This window comes from Vulpes vulpes, chromosome 11 (genome assembly GCF_048418805.1).
Source record: "Vulpes vulpes isolate BD-2025 chromosome 11, VulVul3, whole genome shotgun sequence".
Classification (NCBI taxonomy): Eukaryota; Metazoa; Chordata; class Mammalia; order Carnivora; family Canidae; genus Vulpes; species Vulpes vulpes.
The window spans coordinates 12509401-12529297 of NC_132790.1; the positions used below are offsets into that span (position 1 = coordinate 12509401).

Genomic DNA, 19897 nt, shown 5'->3' on the forward strand with positions numbered 1-19897 from the left:
AATATAAACCAATTACTTGACTGGGGAAAAAATGTGATCTGTATTGTACTTCAGAGGCAGTTTTAGTAATCTTTTTATTATATTTTAAAAGATATCTATATCTTTTATTTTTTAAAAATTAAAAAAGACTTTATTTATTTGAGACAGAAAGCATATGCACATATGGGGCAGGGGAGACAGAGGGAGAGGGAGCGGACTCCTCGGTAAGCACAGGGCCCGATGCAGGGCTCTATCCCAAGACCCAGAGAGCATGACCTGAAACAAGCTGAAGGAAGATAATTCACCAACTAAGCCACTCAGGTGCCCCTCAGTAATCTTTTTAATATGTGATGTTAGTCTCATACACTAACCTTAGAACTTAAAATCGTTTCCACCCCAATAAGATTCAGTCAACTCCACTGTCTCCACAGTTCATTATGATGCCTTTTCATTGTTTTGTCTAGAGTGTTATATTTAAGTATTCTCTTTGGTCTGTGTTAAGTAATTATAAACAAAAATATTCCTAATAATATCCAATCATAAAACCTAACACTGATATAATGTTCAATTCACCTGGAATTTATTAGGCATCTATATGTGCAGCTTTGCAGAATTCACATGGTTGAAAAAGAAGAGGCAGTGCAGTAGGTGACAGGATTCAGGTTCTAATACCAACTTTCTCAATGTTTGGCCACTTTGTGATTTGAGGACAAGTCCCTTTGCTCTAGGCCTTTGACTTCCTAGACATCTGAATTTTAATGATTCTTGGTATATGACAAGGTCTTTGCTCTCAAGTTTAAAAAGCATTCCAGATGAGGGGTGGCTGAGTGGCTCAGTCAGTTAAGCGTCAGATTCTTGGTTTTGGCTTAGGTCATGATCTTAGGGTCATGAGTTGGAACTCCAAGTGGGTCTCTGCATCCAGTGGGGAGTCTGCTTGGGATCCTTTCCCTCTGCCTTTGCTCCTCCCCTTCTCTCTTTCTCTCTCAAAAAAAAACCACACACACACACACACACCTCTAAAAAAAAGGCATTCATGACAATATAATTGCTAGAGTAAAAATAAGACCCAAAACAAGGTACATATTAGGAAGAAGGAAGAAATTGGCTATATAAGGTCCTGATATCTGATGAACAAGCTCTGTATTTAATATACAATAATGTATATACAATTCCAATGACATTTTAAGTGCAGATAAAATGTGGTTTTATAAAATACATTGCTTTCTTACCTTCTTTTCATACTTAATAGTTTCCTTAATGTCCTTAAACTCGGCCATAATGTCTCCAATTTTCTTCTGTAACACAATGAACTTCCATTGTGGGTATGGTGGTTGGCACTACACTATGGTGGCTCAAAACTGCTGAGCTTTCTTATTACTAAATCTAGTTTTTGTGCTTTCGGGGGCCTCATTTCATGCCAACAGATTGTCCCGTCTTGGTAAGTGGGCTTGGAAACCTGATACTGTTCCTGTAAAGTTTCATGTTAAACACCAATACACAGAAGTGAAACAACCAGTTGTTCCCAAGGGAATTATATTGCATGAAAAAAAATCTCAATGGTTACATTGTATAGTTCACATATACTATGTCCTTGAAATGACAAAATTACAATGATATGGAGAACAGGTTAGTAGTTGCTAGGGGTTGGGGAGTGAAGTGGCTGTGACTGTAGAAGGATAGCAGGAGGGATCCTTAAGATTGTTCTGTATAGTGCCAGGTGGCGGTCACATGAATCTAAACATGGTAAGATTGCCGAGAACTAAATACACAAGGGAGTGCATGTAAAACTGGTGAATCTGAGGAGTAAATCATATCAATGTCAATTTCCTTGGATTTGATATTGAACAGTACGCATCAATGTTACTACTGGGAGAAACTAGGGGAAGAGTATTACGGGATCACGGTATTTAGGCCACTCTGCAATTATCTCAAAAACTTAAAAAAAATCAATACATAGGATTTGAAGAACATTCTTAGTGCTGTAAACACACGGCCTTTGTGATATATTTTGGGTGCTCGAAGAATTTATACTTTGTTCTAAAAAGAAGAAATCTCAAATAGCTGGATTCTAGATACATGAGACAGTGCTTGTGTTCTAGCTTCCTAACAGAAGTGTACCTGTTTAAGGGCAAGTCTTTTATTCACGGTATTTTGCTCAAGGCTTAAAAATTTTTTTTTAAATTTTATTATTTTTTTATTTTTTAAAGATTTTATTTATTTTTTCATGAAATACACAGAGAGGGAGAGAGAGGCAGACACAGGCAGAGGGAGAAGCAGGCTGCACGCAGGGAGCCCGATGTGGGACTCGATCCCGGGTCTCCAGTATCATGCCCTGGGCGGAAGGCAGACACTAAACCGCTGAGCCACCCAGAGAGCCCCCCAATTTTTTTTTTAATATTTGAAAAACGATTTTAAAATGATAATTGGCCAGAAAACCCTTTGTGGGGAAGGTGCTGCTTGGGGGGCATGATGGAACCTTATATGTGCAAACCCGAAGATGCTATGGCTGATAGCAGCTGGAACTATTAGGGTTTTTTTGGAGATACGTAAAATCCTTTAAAACAGTGACTGTCGAACTTCCATTCTGCATAAAAAACACTAATCTCTTGGGATCTTGAAAAGGACCATTAGGGGCAGCCCGGGTGGCTCAGCGGTCTCGCGCCGCCTTCAGTCCAGGGCGTGATCCTGGAGACCCGGGATCGAGTCCCGCGTCGGGCTCCCTGCATGGAGCCTGCTTCTGCATTTCTCTTTCTCCCTCTCTCTCTGTCTCTCATGAATAAATAAATAAAATCTTAAAAAAAAAAAAAAAGGACCATTAGGAAACAATCAGTTCGACTTTGACATCAGCCCAAGTGCGGAGGCAGAGATTGAGACCACGGGGTGACTCCCTCAAACAGCAGTCGCTCTCCCCATCTCTTAGGGGGTGAGCTAGAAAAGCGCTGGACAACACAGGCCTTAGAAACTGGGCTTGCCCTCTCTCCAAGCGCTCCCCCCACCCCCGCCCCCCCGGGGGTTGTAGTTGCTGGAAGAGGAAACCTTTTTTCTAAGCAGCATTCAAAAGACCGCAGCGCTTAGCTCAGAGCCTGGCTTGCAGGACTAGCCCGGGGAAGCTTGCGCAAGCGCGGGGCGGAGGAGGCTTGTCCTCTCCGCGCTGCCGTAGCGGCGAGGTGGCGCGTCCCCTCACCCCCACCCCCGCCCCCACCCCCTTCCACGTCAGCCGAGGACTGTGCGGAGCCGCGGCTGCTGCCGCCGCGGGCCGGAGCCGGTGTGGACGGTCCCAGCGTCGCCGTAGCTGCGGCTCCTTGGAGCCAGGTGATGAGCCGAAGGCCCCCAGGCCCGGGGGGCGTGCTGGGCCGGGCCGCGTCGGAGGAGCGGGCTGTCCTCCGGGAAGATGCGGAAGGGGAGTGACTAGGCCGCTGGCGCCCGGGCCCGGCGGGGTGGAGCGGGGGGCTGGGAAGCCCGGGCCGGGGGCCCCTCCCGGGCCTCTGATGCCCCCGGGCCGGCACCCGGGGCGTCCACCCATCCACGTAAGGGCAGGTAGGAAGGTGCACGGCGTCTCCGCGGGGGCACCTCTGAGGAAAGATCTTTGTTCTGTCAGATGGTTGGCTGGGAGGCTGGCCAGCGCGTCTTTTTTTATTTTATTTTACTTTATTTTATTTTATTTTATTTTTGTTTTATTTTTATTTTATTTAAATTTATTTATTTATTTATTTATTTATAGCCTGTCTTTTATTATATTCGGCATTACTTTTATGGGACACAATAGAAATTGGCCCTGCCCTTCGGATACTTTAAAACTCCTTAGCCAGACTGAGTGAACTTTAGACCGTCAAGATCACGGTAGTTAACCGGTCGTGTGTGTGTGTTTTAAATGTATTTATTCATGAGAGACACAGAGACAGGCAGAGGGAGAAGCAGGCTCCACGCAGGGCGCCCGACGTGGGACTCGATCCCGGGTCACCAGGGTCACGCCCCAGGCCGGAGGCAGGCGCCAAGCCGCTGGGCCACCCAGGGATCCCCGTGTTTTTGTTTTTTTTACTTGTAATGATAATCCTCGTATTTTCCTTTTCCTAGATTTACCTGCATCTGTCATCCTTCAGTCTCTCGCATCGAGGTTCGCTTACATCCGGAAACCATGACGGCCGCCGAGAACGTGTGCTATACGTTAATTAACGTGCCCATGGATTCAGAACCACCGTCTGAAATTAGCTTAAAAAATGACCTAGGTAAAGTCTGATAATATTTTGAAAATTAAGTGGAGGGAAAAAAAATGAGAATAAGGAGCTCATTTCCATTCCAAGTTTTCTTTGTATTTAGAAATACTTAATTTTTTTTTAAAGGTTTTATTTATTTATTCATAGAGATGCAGAGAGAGAGAGAGAGGCAGAGACACAAGCAGAGGGAGAAGCAAGCTCCATGCAGGGAGCCTGACGTGGGACTCGATCCAGGGTCTCCAGATCACGGCCTGGGCTGTGCCACCGGGGCTGCCCAGAAATACTTATTTTTTGTGTAACTACTTTGTTTTCTAGGATCTTTTCCTCAGAACTTTGATCTTATGACAAATGAAGACTTGTTACATTTAGACTTGCAGTGTTGATTTTTTTTTTTTTTTTTTTTTTTTTTTGGAAACAAAACGTCTCAGTTTAGTTTACTAAAGCTAAATAAATAGTTGTTAGACATTCCTCAAAGTAACACAATGGCTTGTGTAGTTTAATATATGTTTAAGTGTAGCTGACAGTTTTCTGTAGGTAACAGGTTGAGAATGGGTGTTTGAACGTCTCAGTTCCTTTGTGCATTTAACTTCATGTTACTTAGCTCATAAAACCAAAAAAACTATGTTCTTTGGGTTTGCCACCTAATTGAACTAATGAAGTCAACCTCGGAATATACATGTGTTTTCCAGAACAGTTTAAACCTTTCAAGCATTGAGGTTTCAAAAGCTTCAAGCTTTTTAAAAGCATTGATACAAAAAGAAAACAGATATATTTCTGGACTTTTTTTATTTGGTTATTTGACAGAGAGCATAAGTAGACAGAGTGGCAGGGAGAGGGAGAAGTACACTCCTCGCTGAGCAGAGAGCCCAATGCGGGCCTTGATCCCAGGACTCTGGGATCAGCACCCAAGCCAAAAGCAGACACTTTTAAGTAAGTGACTAAGCCACTCATGCACCCCACTATTTTTGGATTTCATTTTATTTATTTATTTATTTTAAGAATTTATTTATTCATTCATGAGAAACAGAGAGAGAGGCAGAGACACAGGCAGAGGGAGAAGCAGGCTCCATGCAGGGAGCCCGACGCGGGATTTGATCCCAGGACTCCAGTACCACGTCCTGGGCCAAAGGCAGGGGCTAAACTGCTGAGCCACCCAGGGATTCCCTATTTCTGGATTTTAAAAGTGTATACTCTGTCTTTTTTAAAGTGATTCTGTCAAAAGCATTTTTCAAAGTAATGCACGTTCCAAAAAAAATGATTCTTGTTTCATTGGAGTACTAAAAATAAGTTAAACTGGTTGGTAACTACTGTTTAAAACAGAATAAAATGAAAATTATGCTTCCCATCTTGAAAATATTTTTTAGAAGATAGTTTGCAATTTGAAAGACCCTATTTTACTTGCCTATTCCCACCCCTTAATCAGCAGTAACGGAATACCTCCTGATTACAGGCTACTTAATATTATGTTTCTGTTGAGATCCATTTTTATTATTTATTTATTTTTTTTTTTTTTTATAAGATTTTATTTATTTATTCATGAGAGACACACACACACACACACACAGAGAGAGAGAGAGAGAGAGAGGCAGAGACACAGGCAGAGGAAGAAGCAGGCTCCATGCAGGGAGCCTGATGTGGGACTCGATCCTGGGCCTCTAGGATCACGCCTTGGCCTGAAGGCGGGCACTAAACCTCTAAGCCACCCAGGGATTCCCCGAGATCCATTTTTAAAGAAGAAAAAAAATCCTCCTTTATGGCATTTAAACCCATACCCCCTTATATACAAAAGCCATATATAGTACTTTTTTTCCCCATATTTATGTAAGATAGTAGAATGAAATGTACACTAATGAATAAACTTTCATTATTATTTTTTTCTTATGATTTGAAAGTTTTTGGTGTGCCTGGCTGGCTCAGTGGATAGAGCATCTCAGGATCTTGAGTTTAAGCCCCATGTTGGGTATAAAGCTTACTTAAAAAAAGTTTTCACTTTTAGATCCCAAAATACTTAAGGTAACCCCTGTGACAATAAAGAACAAAACCTGTCCATTGTAATAATACCTTTTCTTTAAATTGTGGCTGCCTTAGCTATCCTCCCCCTCTAAGAAATAAATAAGTAGTCTCAATTTTTTTTTTAAGATTTTATTTATTTATTCATGAGAGACACACACAACAGAGAGAGAGGCAGAGACACAGGCAGAGGGAGAAAAGCAGGCTCCACTCAGGGAGCCCGACGCGGGACCCAATCCCAGGTCTCCGGGGTCACGCCCTGGGCTGAAGGTGATGCTAAACCACTGAGCCACCTGGGCTGCCCACAAATCTCAAATTTCATGTGTATTTTTTTACTGTATCTCAAAAGAGTTGAGATGAGAAAAAAATTAGAAGTAGTGTCCAATTTAAGTAACATTTTTTAGTTTGGTGAAATACTGAGTTATTTTACTTAAACTTTTAGCCACTGGACATGAGTTCTGATAAATATACATTAACCAGAGTAGGAAGTACTTGATATATTTTGGTGAACTGAATTAATATTTGACATTTTCCATATTTTTGTAATGTTCATGGAGGAAAAGAAGTTTTGAAAATTTTGAAGATGTAGGAAAAAGCATTTTTCACCTTATTTTGAATTGTTGGAATAAATGGAAATTGAAGTTAAGAGGGCTTGGATTATAAATGATTCAGATTTTTTACAAGTTTTCTATGAATTTTTAACATTTAGTTACAAGTGGAGCTATATCCTGCTAAACTCTTAGAATTTGCTAATTTTTTTTTAAAGATTTTATTTGTTCATAATAGTCACACAGAGAGAGAGAGAGGCAGAGACACAGGCAGAGGGAGAAGCAGGCTCCATGCAGGGACCCCGACGTGGGATTTGATCCTGGGTCTCCAGGATGGTGCCCTGGGCCAAAGGCAGGCGCCAAACCGCTGCGCCACCCAGGGATCTCAGAATTTGCTAATTTGGAAAAAGTAGTCAAATGCTGGAATAAAAAAAGATATCAGCATTATAGTGATACAGTTTTATGCTTTTTGGACTTTGTGTCCCTTATGCTATCGAACAGATTAGGAAAAAAAAACACAATTTTTTTATATTCAGAAAGGAAGCTCAGGACAAAGATAAAATCTCTTTAGGCTCAGCAAATAACAACTTTAGCCACTAAAACTTTCCCCAATTTGTCTTATAGTTATTGCTATTAGCTACTGTCACCTTTCCTGAGGCTTTGTTTTTATATCTTCTTAGAGTTAAAAACTGAAGGTTTGCACAGATTGATAACTTCATCATTTTATGGTTGTTTGTTTCTTGATTTGATATGGCAATACCAATTTTTTTTTCATATGTGGCAGGAGATACATAATCCTTGAAACAGGGAGAGATGCATGAGAAGGTGTTACGTTTTAAACAAATATGTTGACCCTTGTGGCATAAATTGGGCAAGAACCCTTACTGTATTCTCTGTTGAACACAAATTGAGAACCTGAGGATATTCTCTATTCTGCAACATGTAAAAATATCATGTCAAGCTACTAATAGATAAATAGCCTTCGGGGGCTAGAAAGAAATTCTGATTTAGCTATTATAATTCTTCCAAAGCTTAAATCCTTTCTGTAACTCTACCAGCTGGTTGTTCACAGTCTCTTATCTCTGGCAACAACAAGGAACTCTGATTTGATGGCCACTTAGCCCTAATGGTTGGAAATGTATTCCTAGTTCTGTTCTTTTGTTCATGATAACCCTAAGATTTTTTTTTAAAGATTTTATTTATTTATTCATGAGAGACACACAGAGAAAGGCAGAGACACAGGCAGAGGGAGAAGCAGGCTCCCTGTGGAGAACCTGACGTGGGACTTGATCCCAGACCGCAGGATCACACCCTTTCCCAAGGCAGACACTCAAACACTGAGCCACCCGGGTGTCCCTAACCCTAAGATTATTAAAAACTTCGTCATTCCTCTTTGTCCTCCCCTCTCCTAGATACTTGTTTATTTCTGTGATGTAAGCCATTGTAGTGGTGTGCTTGCCTTTGAATGTTCCTGCCTTTAAATTTTGGATACAAAATGTTTTTTACCATAAATTCTTCAGTATGCAGTGATAGAGATGAGATTAGAGATTGTTTTGCATAAAATAGTTTATGGTGTAAATTGCTTTAAGCTTAGTAACAAAAAGCTAGTATCATGAGTGTGTCATCCTTAATTCTAAATAATGGTTACTCATCTAGTACATTTTATTTTCTTCCATTTTTTAGGCGATTTCTTAAAAAAGAATCTGAAGTTTTGTAGTCTGTAGAAACATCATGAGATTTTGGAATTAATGTATTAGTCCCTAGCCTTTTTGAGTTCGAAGATCTAATGTTTAAAAAAAAAAAAAATCCCTGATCCTTCTCTTGCCCTCATAATAGTGGTTATCACTTTGATTAATGAAATGCACAACTAAATAAAAGCTACATTGAATTCAGAAGCATTCACTCTAACAGCATCTATTTACACTTTGAAAAACAGTTACAGGGGCACTGGGTGGCTTAGTGGTTGAGCATCTGCCTTTGGCTCAGGTCATGATCCTGGGGTCCTGGGACCGAGTCCTGCATCAGGCTCCCTGCAGGGAGCTTGCTTCTCCTTCTGCCTATGTCTCCTTCTCTCTCTCTGTGTTTCACATGAATAAACAAAATCTTTAAAAAAGGGCAGCCTGGGTGGCTCAGCGGTTTAGTGCCACCTTTAGCCCAGGGCATGATCCTGGAGACCCAGGATTGAGTCCCATGTCAGGCTCCCTGCATGGAGCCTGATTCTCCCTCTGCCTGTGTCTCTGCCTCTCTTCCTCTGTGTGTCTCTCATGAATAAATAAATAAAATCTTAAAAAAAAAAACTTAAAAAAAGTTATATATTTGTTTGAGACATGCGTTATTTGCTATATCTATAGATGTGGTGGCTTCTGCATTGATTCCTTGGGTTAGGGACCAGAGATCTCATCCAGTTTCTTTATATTCTGTATTAAGTATCATGAGGTTCAGAGAGATAAATGCCTTCTGTAAAGTCATTCAGCTTGTTTGTGGCAGCTAGGTCGAAAACTATTATGACTTTGTTTAGTGCCTTTATTAACATTACTGCGGATACAGTGAGAAAATGTTTTATTCTGTTAATTGTAAAATTTTCTGATGAATTTTCCTTTGAAAAAAAAATTTTTTTTTAAATCAGAAAAAGGAGATGTGAAGTCAAAGACTGAAGCTTTGAAGAAAGTGATCATTATGATTCTGAATGGTGAAAAGCTTCCTGGACTTCTGATGACCATCATTCGTTTTGTGCTACCTCTTCAGGATCATACCATCAAAAAATTACTTCTGGTATTTTGGGAAATTGTTCCTAAAACAACTCCAGATGGGAGACTTTTACATGAAATGATCCTTGTATGTGATGCATACAGAAAGGTAAACTAAACCATGGTTATTTCTGAATATTGCCTTGATTTTAATTGTAAAATTGGTGGAATGGGAGTTCTCTTGATTTTTAAAATTAAATCTTGGGTAAGGTCTAAGTTATCAATAATTGGAACTGCAGTTGTAAAGAGTTATTGTAAAAAGTTTCATTGTTACTTTTTTGGATATTTTCAATACATTTTTATGTTACTAATAAAAAAACACATAGAATATGAGACATTGATGTGATAGGTGAAAATTGATTTGACAGGAATATGAAGGAAATTGTCAGATAATCTAGATTTTTTTCCTTGAACCTACTTATTTTATCCATAGGAAATTTTGCTCTTAAAAATTGTGTGTTGTTTCATAAAAGGCTATAACTCAACATTTCATATTTAACTTTTATCAGGATCTTCAGCATCCTAATGAATTTATTCGAGGATCTACTCTTCGTTTTCTTTGCAAATTGAAAGAAGCAGAATTGCTAGAACCTTTAATGCCAGCTATCCGTGCTTGTTTGGAGCACCGACATAGCTACGTTAGAAGAAATGCTGTTTTGGCCATCTATACAATCTATAGGTAAATGAAGGTACTCTTGTGGCTTACTTTTGTGAGGATTGTTTAGTCTAGAGGTTCCATAGCATTTCCTTACAGATTAAAAGTAGATAACTTTTTCTTTGGCCTTAACAATATTTTTTTTCTTATTATCATTATGTTGTCAACATTGAAAAGATCTGGCAATACTGAGTCCTAGTTTCTGCATAACAACAATATGCTGAAATTGACAGTAGCTCCCTTAAAAGTTGTACACTTTCCAGTTTACAGTGTCTATCATTGTAGTACTTTAGCCCACTTAATTCATTTGTTGACTTGCTTAGCCTCTGTAGGTTTTGAGTTTTTGACCCTGCTTTTGAATTCTCTTTATGTGGAATGTGGGTCTTAACCTTTTTACTCTTAGAAGCCTTAAGTAGGGAGCTTTTTATTTTTTTATTTATTTTTTTATTTTTTTAAAGATTTTATTTATTTATTCATGAGAGACACAGAGAGAGAGGCAGAGACACAGGCAGAGAGAGAGGCGGGCTCCATGCAGGGAGCCCGACGTGGGACTCAATCCCGGGTCTCCAGAACCACATCCTGGGCTGAAGGCAGCGCTAAACCACTGAGCCACCTGGGCTGCCCAGGAGGGAGCTTTTTAATGAGAAAGGTTATAGTTCTCAACTGATTCCTGTTCTTGGAAAGCTGAAGTTTCTGGACTTTAAAAATGATTCAAAGAATCAGATAAGGCTATAATGCTTGGTTTTTATAATCACTAGTGTTAATCCATTTAAAGATTTTATATATTTGTTCATGAGAGACACAGAAAAAGAGTGAGGCAGAGACAAAGGCAGAGGGAGAAGCAGGCTCCGTGCAGGGAACCTGATGCGGGACTCGATCCCGAGTCTCCAGGATCATACCCTGGGCCGAAGGCAGGCACTAAACCACTGAGCCACCCAGGGGTCCCGGTGTTAATCCATTTAAATGTAGGATGTAATTTTTATAAATGTCTTCGTACTTTAAGAGTTGATTGTTACATAATTTCACGGTTCTCTTCACAGTTCTCTTATTGCTATATTAGATTTTGTTAACTGTTAGGGCAGTGATATTCTGGTTAATAATGTTGAGTTCCTTAAAAGTTACCATATAGACTACACAAATTTCAGAACTTAAGCTAGACTGCATACACAGGAATTACAACATTTATTAGACAATGGGAAATTTGAACACTGTAGATGATATTAAGGAATGTTAAGTTTTTAAAGGTTTGATAATGGCATTACGATTTGTTTTAAAAAGAAAGAATCTGGGATGCCTGCAGGGGCTCCGCGGTTGGGTGCCTCCCAGGTCGTGATCCCGGGATCCGGGATCGAGTTCCGCATAGGCTCCTTGCGAGGAGTCTGCTTCTCCCTCTGCCTGTGTTTTTGCCTTTCTCTCTTTGTCTGTATCCCTCATGAATAAGTAAATAAATCTTTAAAAAAATAAAAAATAAAAAAGAATCCTTAATTATAGTATGTCAGTATATTTACAGAAGAAGTAGTAAGTGGTCTGGTATTTGTTTCAAAATAATATTGAAGGAGAAGAAGTGTGCAGGGGTATAGGTGAAACAAAAATGGCCATGAATTAACAATTGTTGAAGCTAGATGATGGTTTTTAAGCTGGTTTTCATTATTTTGTGTACAGCAGGTACTTTAAAATTTCCTGAATAGGAAGTAAGTTAACAAGTAAGTGAATAAGTAAATATAATGCATAATTAATAAAATTCAAGGGACTCCTTTTTTTCCTGATAATTCTTTTTTTTTTTTTTTTAAGATTTTATTTATTCATGAGAGACAGAGAAAGAGAGAGAGAGAGAAAGGCAGAGACACAGGCAGAGGGAGAAGCAGGCTCCACGCAGGGAGCCCGATGTGGGGCTTGATCCAGGGTCCCCAGGATCACGCCCCAGGCCGAAGGCAGGCGCCCAACCGCTGAGCCACCCAGGGATTCCCCTTTTTCCTGATAATTATTAATGAACAATCTTTCAGTACCTTGAGATTGTCATTATGTGCATTTTATTCCTAAAGTATATGAAAGACAATTATTAGAGATATTCAGTTGAAAGCATGTGGAAAAAGTCAGCTTTTTCTTTATTAAACTAGAAAACATATAATTGATAATAGATAAAGATGTAAGTCTAATTTCTATCCACAGTTCTAATTGACTTAAGGTTACAAAATGCAAAACAATTAACAATGTTATAAAGCTTGTTAAAGATAAATTTTAGTAGTGTTCAAGGAGTTACTAAAATAACAAAGCAAGTTTTATTAAATACGAATATTACCTGTTTTATTTCAAGGAATTTTGAACATCTTATACCTGATGCTCCTGAACTCATACATGATTTTCTGGTGAATGAGAAGGATGCAAGTTGCAAAAGGAATGCATTTATGATGCTAATTCATGCAGATCAGGTAAAGTAGTTTTTTATATGACTGTATTCAAATGAGAATTAAAAGTACATAGGCCTAATCAAGTTTTATTTAGTCCATGATTTTGCTTATACTTACAAGTGTTTGTATATTTTTTTTTTTAGATTTTTGAACTTAATTTGTATAAAATAGTTTTTTCTTAACCCTTCTTCAGACAATTGCTTATGTATATACTTTATTTTTAGTAAACATCTGAGAAATAGTTAATAATGGCCACTTGACAGTTTTTCCAGATTGAAATTATTATGGCTATATTTTGTGGCACTCTATTTTGGGGTTTGAGCCTGATTATCCTTCTGTTGGTATAGGTCTAAAATTGTTTAGTAGAGAAAAATAGTAGCATTATATAGGGTTCACCCTGAGCTGTGTCTGTGAAAGAAGCATAGTCTTCAGTGTAGGTGTGTATCCTTACTAGACTCTTCAGATTTCATAAGTCAGTGTCAACTCTACATCCAGCTCTTGTTGGTGCTTAAAATGTATGGATCAACTGGTGGGTTAGCAGTGAATCTGCATACTTTGGTGGCATATTATCCTGAAATTTTTGCTATCCAATATTCTCAAAATGTGGGAAATAATATGCATGAAGACTGAAAGATATGGAATCTATCCATTTTTCTGAAATTTAGATGCTGTCATTTTGTGTGTGTGAACAAGATGATAAGAAAGCTGCTTATTTGGGCCAGAATGTTTTGTTCTCTTGCACAATTGGTATTATTGACCTATATATTTAATACTATGCTGTTTACCCACATGGGGGGCATAATCAGAAAAAGGTCAATAAAATTTCCTGATACTTTTTCTGTAGAGATATTGTTGAGATCATAGTTTTTTTATATCATAGCATTCAGTATGTGAGAATCGTTGAGATTTTTCTTTTAGGTCTTAGAAGTAGGAGTAACCATGCTCCTAAATAGCTGGTTTATTTTGGTTGTATGGGTTCCCTGAATCATGTAACACAGTGTTTTTCCCTTCAGTTTAGCTGCTAGAAAATTCATACCCCAGATTTGTGGCCCATTTGTAGAATATGTAATTGACTTTCTTTCTTACATGTATATGTTAACCTTCTTTTTTTCCTTCATTTGATTTTTCTTTGCCCTCATTTCCACATTCATTTTATATTCAATTGTGTATGTTTTTTTAAGGTTGCACTGATTAAGTCCTTTTGTTGAATGAGGTGGAATTTGATAAATATATTTTTATTTTCTTAGGATCGAGCTTTGGATTACCTAAGTACTTGCATTGATCAGGTTCACACATTTGGAGACATTCTTCAGTTGGTTATTGTTGAACTAATTTATAAGGTAAGACTAATCTATAATGGATAAAATATACCTTAAGAGTTGTCTCTTTCGGGAATGCTGCTTAATTGTTGGGGTAATATGTTTTAGTAATAGAAATATGTGTGTATATTTTTAAAGATTTAATTAATTAATTAATTAATTAATTTATGAGAGAGAACACAAGCAGGGAGGGGCAGAGGGAGAGGAAGAAGCAGATTCCCTGCTGAGGAAGGAGCCTGACATGGGGCTTAGTCCCTGGACTCCAGGATCATGACCTGAGCTGAAGACAGATGCTTAACCAGCTGAGCCACCCAGGCGCCCCAGTAGAAGAAATATTTTGTAGCATAGTCTATGAATGTCTTTTAAAAATTTTTTCATTTGATTTATTGTTTTCCAAACACTTCCTATTTTTCTAAACCTCTATAAAGAAGTCTATTAAAAACTCATGCTTTGACCTAATACAGCAGTAGAGAAATAATCCTGCACTATTTAGTAACTGAATTGATTATGAATCAGGCTTTGGAATAAAATTTAAGATTTGAGTACGTACCAGACTACTTTGGAAATCTATAAAGAAATCAGAAAACTTTTAAATACTTTCTTTGTTCCTTGTTTGTAAAAGAGAATAGACTTAAAAATGTCAAAATGACATTGTTGGCCATTGACCAATAGGAAATCTAAAACTAGATAAGAGATTTGGATTTTAAAATGGAGTGTTTTATTGGCAACATTTAAATTTGTTACATCCTTTGAAAGGATTGATTGCATCTTAATTTTCTGATAAAAGATAAAATAACATCCAATTTTGCTATTGATAACCATGGGAGACCAACAAAAATATACATCAGGACTGACTTTACTAAATAGAAGAATATTGACAAAAAAAAAAAAAAAAAAAAAGACGAAGAATATTGACAAAGTACCACAGCAGACACTGCTGATTACAGCTGTCTTTGATTTTGAGAGATAAGGGCCCTTTTCAACATAGGGTACCAGTCATTTGGATTTGGCATTCAAGATGAAACTAGAACTGTAAATATATAGTTCCTTTTAATTCATTGTATGGTTTAGAGATGCTGCTGAGGCTCTCAAAAATAGGGATTCTCTGCTATTCAGAGACTTCTGTGTCTAGCAGAGTCCAGTTATTCGCAAGAGCGAATAGCTTTTGAGTCATGCCTGAATAAGAGAGATTTGACTATATATATTAGAGGAAAATCTGACATAAAAACCAATTTCAGGAAAAAAATAAGGAATGTTTGCTTCATAGGTAAAGATATTAAAATATTTTTTGGATAGCATAGAATATTTTAGTTGTTTCCAAAGTACTGAATATGGTTCCAGATAAATAAGTAGTAGTACTTGAAAAAGGGGTTATCTTTCTTGCTTTTAGAATGGGTATTTTCCTTTTTTGGGGGGGGAAGGCGATATTTTCCTTTTATTAGCCATTGAGATTGATAGCTATCATGTTTCCTTTTTTGACATGATATCCAGAATAAAAATTTAGGACCAATTTTTTTTTTTAAGATTTTATGTATTTATTCATGAGAGACACAGAAAGAGAGGCAAAGACCCAGGCAGTGGGAGGAGAAGCAGGCCATTCAAGGAGCCTGTTGTGGGACTCGATCCTGGAAATCCAGGATCATGCCCTGAGCCAAAGGCAGACACTCAACCGTTGAGCCACCCAGGCGTCCCTAGGACCAAATTTAATATCCTATCACAATATCCATATTAATGCACTTGGTTAATGAGTTATCCTTGATTTTGTTTCTTTACATTTTCTTATTCTATTTCATTTGTATATAGTCTGCATTCTTTTATTATAAGCCATTAGAAAATCTTTTGTCAAATAATATTAATTATGATTGAATGAATAAATGAGTGAGTAGCTGTAACAGCTGTCTGAAGTAAAACCTGTTTCTTCTTGAAATTACCAGTCACAGTGTCTAATGTCATGTTGGCTGACATCTTCAGATGCCTTATAACATTATTCTTCACTTTCAAATTAAGAAAACTAGTATCCCAAAAGCTGACATCTATAAAAAAATCTGTTTGAAAGCAAGTGTCCCTGAAATCCATTGAAACCTAGATGTTTTCTTCTCCAGGTCTGTCATGCTAATCCATCAGAAAGGGCTCGTTTCATTCGCTGCATCTATAACTTATTACAGTCGTCTAGCCCTGCCGTAAAATATGAAGCTGCCGGAACATTAGTGACACTCTCTAGTGCGCCTACTGCAATCAAGGTACTGCTTATTTCATTTAGTTCATTCAGTTAGATGATAAATATGCTATCTTAGCACTTGTGACTTATTTTTTTATTTTATATTTTGTTCTCTTTTTAAAAAAAATTCATTTATTTGCTTGAGACAGATAGAATGTGGTGGACAGGAGAGGCAGAAGGAGAGAGAGTGAGAATCTCAAACAGGCTCTTCCAGAAGTGTGGAGCCCAATGTAGGGCTCAGTCCCAGGGCCCCGAGATCATAACCTGAGCCAAAACCAAGAGTCAGACACTTAGCTGTCTGAACTACCTGGGTGCCCCAGCACTTATGATTTAGTGACATTGCAGTTTACTATGTGATTACATGGCATTACGTGGCACAGAAATAACAATTTATAAATTTTGTGATATTGGATTCTTTACATAGTCCAATCTTTTTTCTTCCTTCCTGCTTTCATACATATACATGGGAAGAGAGACCGAGAGACAATACTAACATTTCTAGTTTCTAGAGAATGATACTGATATATTTTTTTAAGATTTTATTTATTTATTCATGAGAGACACAGAGAGAAAGAGAGGCAGAGACATAGGCAGAGGGAGAAGCAGGCTCCACGCAAGAAGCCCGACGCAGGACTCGATTCTGTGTCTCCAGGATCACGCCCCAGGCCAAAGGCAGGTGCCAAACCGCTGAGCCACCAAGGGATCCCCCTGATACTGATATTTTAAGATCTCTCCCCATACTTTAATTATATTAGAACCCAGATCTGGGAAAATGAACTTTGGATCCTACATGATGGATCCTAAAAAAGATTATAGTGCATATTTTCAATACTGGGATACTGCTTTCTTTTCTATAATTTACTGTATCAACTGCATGAGGAACCCCTAATATATTCAGAGAATGAATAGTTTTATAAAGCCAACTTGTAGGAGACTTGATTGCTTTACCTGCCAATACTTAGAAAAAATTGTTTTACCTTTTTTATTTTGAAATAATTTTAGGCTTACAGAACAGCAAAACAGTAAAAGTTGTAAAAATAGGACAACGTTCTCATCACCCTTCCCCAGCTTCCTGTCATGTTTGTGTCTTACATAGCAATTGTATAATTGTCAAAATTAAGAAATTACCACTGGAACAATATGAATATTGTTAAGTAAACTATAGACTTTATTTGAATTCCACCAATTTCGTCACTGATCTCCTTTTTTTGTACCAGAATTCCATCCAGGATCCCACGTTACATTTAGTTGTCATGTGTTAGTGTCCTCTAATCTGTGACACTTCCCCAGGCCTTTGCTTGTTTTTAATGACCTTATACTTTTGAGGAATTCTAGGTCAGTTTGCTTGTAAAATTTGAATTTGAATTTGTCTGATGTTTTCTCACAATTAGATTGAGGTTATACATTTTGGGGAAGAATATTGTGGAAGTGCTGAACCTTTCTCAATGTGTTATATCAAGGAGTACATGATGTTGGGATACTTTAGTGATGTTAACCTTGATCAGTTGGTTAAGGTGGTACTTGCTGGGTTTCTCCACTGTTGAGTTATTATTTATTTATTGTTGAGTTATTACTTTTGTAATTAGTAAATAACATGGGAAGATTTTTTTTTTTTAAGATTTTATTTATTTATCCATGAGAGACACAGGCAGAGAGAGAAACAGGCTCCCTGCAGGGAGCCTGTTGTGGGACTCCATCCCGGGACCCCAGGATCACACCCTGGGCCAAAGGCAGGCGCTAAACCACTGAGCCACCCAGGGATCCCAGGAAGATACTTTGAAACTGCAAATATCCTATTTTTCCTCAAACTTAAACCAACTAAATGTAACATTTCTGTACAGCAATTATTAATGTGATATTCTAATGGTGACTTTCTGTTTCCCTCATTCTACATTTATTAACTGGAGTACTGCAAGGAAGAGTTGTCCCCTTTTCTGCCCACTCTCCCTCCTTTTCTTTCTTCGTATGAGTATGGCTACTTTCTTCTATGTGTTATAATCATTATCATTACTTCTTTTATCGATCATATTATTCCAGTTTTGGTCATTGGGAGCTCTTTCATGTTTGCTGCTTTGTATTCTGCTTTTAATGAGTCAGGGTCATCTTTATAGTCTTGATTTTTTCTCTGCTGTAATTCAGGTGTGTTAGACTATGCACCAAACCAAACTAAAAAAGATCCTCAATAGCTATATTTTTGGGGATACTCTGCTTTTTTCTGCCTTGTTTCTTAGTTTCAGTCCTTATTTTTTGACTGTTAGTATTTCTGCCTACAGCAGCCCCTTTTCTTCCTTCTAATATGTGATGCTTCTTAACTTTTTTAATCTTGAAAATAATGAGATTTGTTAGAATTTAGGGAATAGAGGGACACATTCCTTTGGGAAACTTTTAGAGCAGGAGTAGTGTATGTATTTTGCTTCTTTGGGGGCTTTCTTTTTTTTTCTTATATGCAGATTCTGTGTTTAAGATGGATGATGTTCTTAAAGTGTGTTTTTTTCATATAGGCTGCTGCTCAGTGTTACATTGATTTAATTATTAAGGAGAGTGACAACAACGTCAAGCTCATAGTTCTGGATCGATTGATAGAATTAAAAGAGCATCCTGCTCATGAACGAGTACTACAGGTAAATACTAGCTGAAAGAAAGAAATCCTGAGTAAAATCCTTTTCAAATTGAGGTAATGCTCAAGCCTTGCTATCTTGGTTAACCTAAATTCTTGGGGATTGGGCAGTTTAAATTTTGGTCAACTAAGGTGTACCATTAAATGATATTAAATGTGTAATACTATTTTGGGGTATTGTCTTTGCCATAAAAAAATTTCTGATGTGAATTAATATTTTATCTTACATCTTTTCTATTTGCACTACATTTGATAGTCTCAGCAATAGAGATATATTAATTGGAATTTGAATATAATTTATAGTTTTTGAAAAATAATTTTTCAAATTATTGAAAGGATAAAAGGATAGAGGATAAAAGATATTGAATTCTATAGAATTATCAGCATACCTATGTAATCCATGAGAATAATGATTGTTATAAAGCCCCATGACAGCTAAATTCAATGCTGTTCTGGACTAGAGCAACACCAAAAAATATGCTCTACAGGACATTATTAGGACACTTGGAGAAATGTGATTTATAGACTGTATATTAGTTAATATTGTTACCACTGTTCTCTCAATTTGATAATTTTATTGTTATATAAGAGTCTATCCTTATTCTTGGGAGATGTACACTAAAATATTCAGGTGTAGAGGGAGTTTGATAAAGTATATGGTGTATGCAGCAAAATATTAACTAGTGAGCATAAGTGAAAGTTATACAGGAATTAATTTTTCAAACTGTTTTATCAGCTAAATTTTTTAATTTTTTAATTTATATATATCTTTTTAAAGATTTATTTATTTATTCATGAGAGACAGGCAGAGACATAGGCAGAGGGAGAAGTAGGTTCCCTGCAGGGAGTCCGATGTGGGACTCGATCCCAGACCCCAGGATCGCGCTCTAAGTGAAAAGCAGATGCTCAAATGCTGAGCCACCCAGGCGCCCCGCTAAATTTTTTTTACTATTAATTAAAAACAAAGTTTTTAAAAAGATTTTATTTATTTATTCATGAGAGACTCAGAGAGAGATATAGAGGCAGGGACACAGGCAGAGGGAGAAGTAGGTTCCCTGCAGGGAGTCCGATGTGGGACTCGATCCCAGACCCCAGGATCGCGCTCTAAGTGAAAAGCAGATGCTCAAATGCTGAGCCACCCAGGCGCCCCGCTAAATTTTTTTTACTATTAATTAAAAACAA

General features: G+C 37.8%; 1 protein-coding gene across 1 annotated transcript in view; it reads left to right on the forward strand.

The window, feature by feature from the left end:
- The first annotated feature begins 2824 nt into the window (after positions 1-2824).
- Positions 2825-19897, forward strand: part of COPB1 (COPI coat complex subunit beta 1) — a 38063-nt gene continuing 20990 nt past the window's right edge. The window contains exons 1-8 of the mRNA XM_026008207.2: positions 2825-3291; positions 4054-4205; positions 9378-9607; positions 10008-10177; positions 12468-12582; positions 13809-13901; positions 15983-16120; positions 18600-18719. Of these exons, the coding sequence (XP_025863992.1) occupies positions 4115-4205; positions 9378-9607; positions 10008-10177; positions 12468-12582; positions 13809-13901; positions 15983-16120; positions 18600-18719 (957 nt within the window). The 5' untranslated portion in view covers positions 2825-3291; positions 4054-4114. The remainder of the gene's footprint in view (positions 3292-4053; positions 4206-9377; positions 9608-10007; positions 10178-12467; positions 12583-13808; positions 13902-15982; positions 16121-18599; positions 18720-19897) is intronic.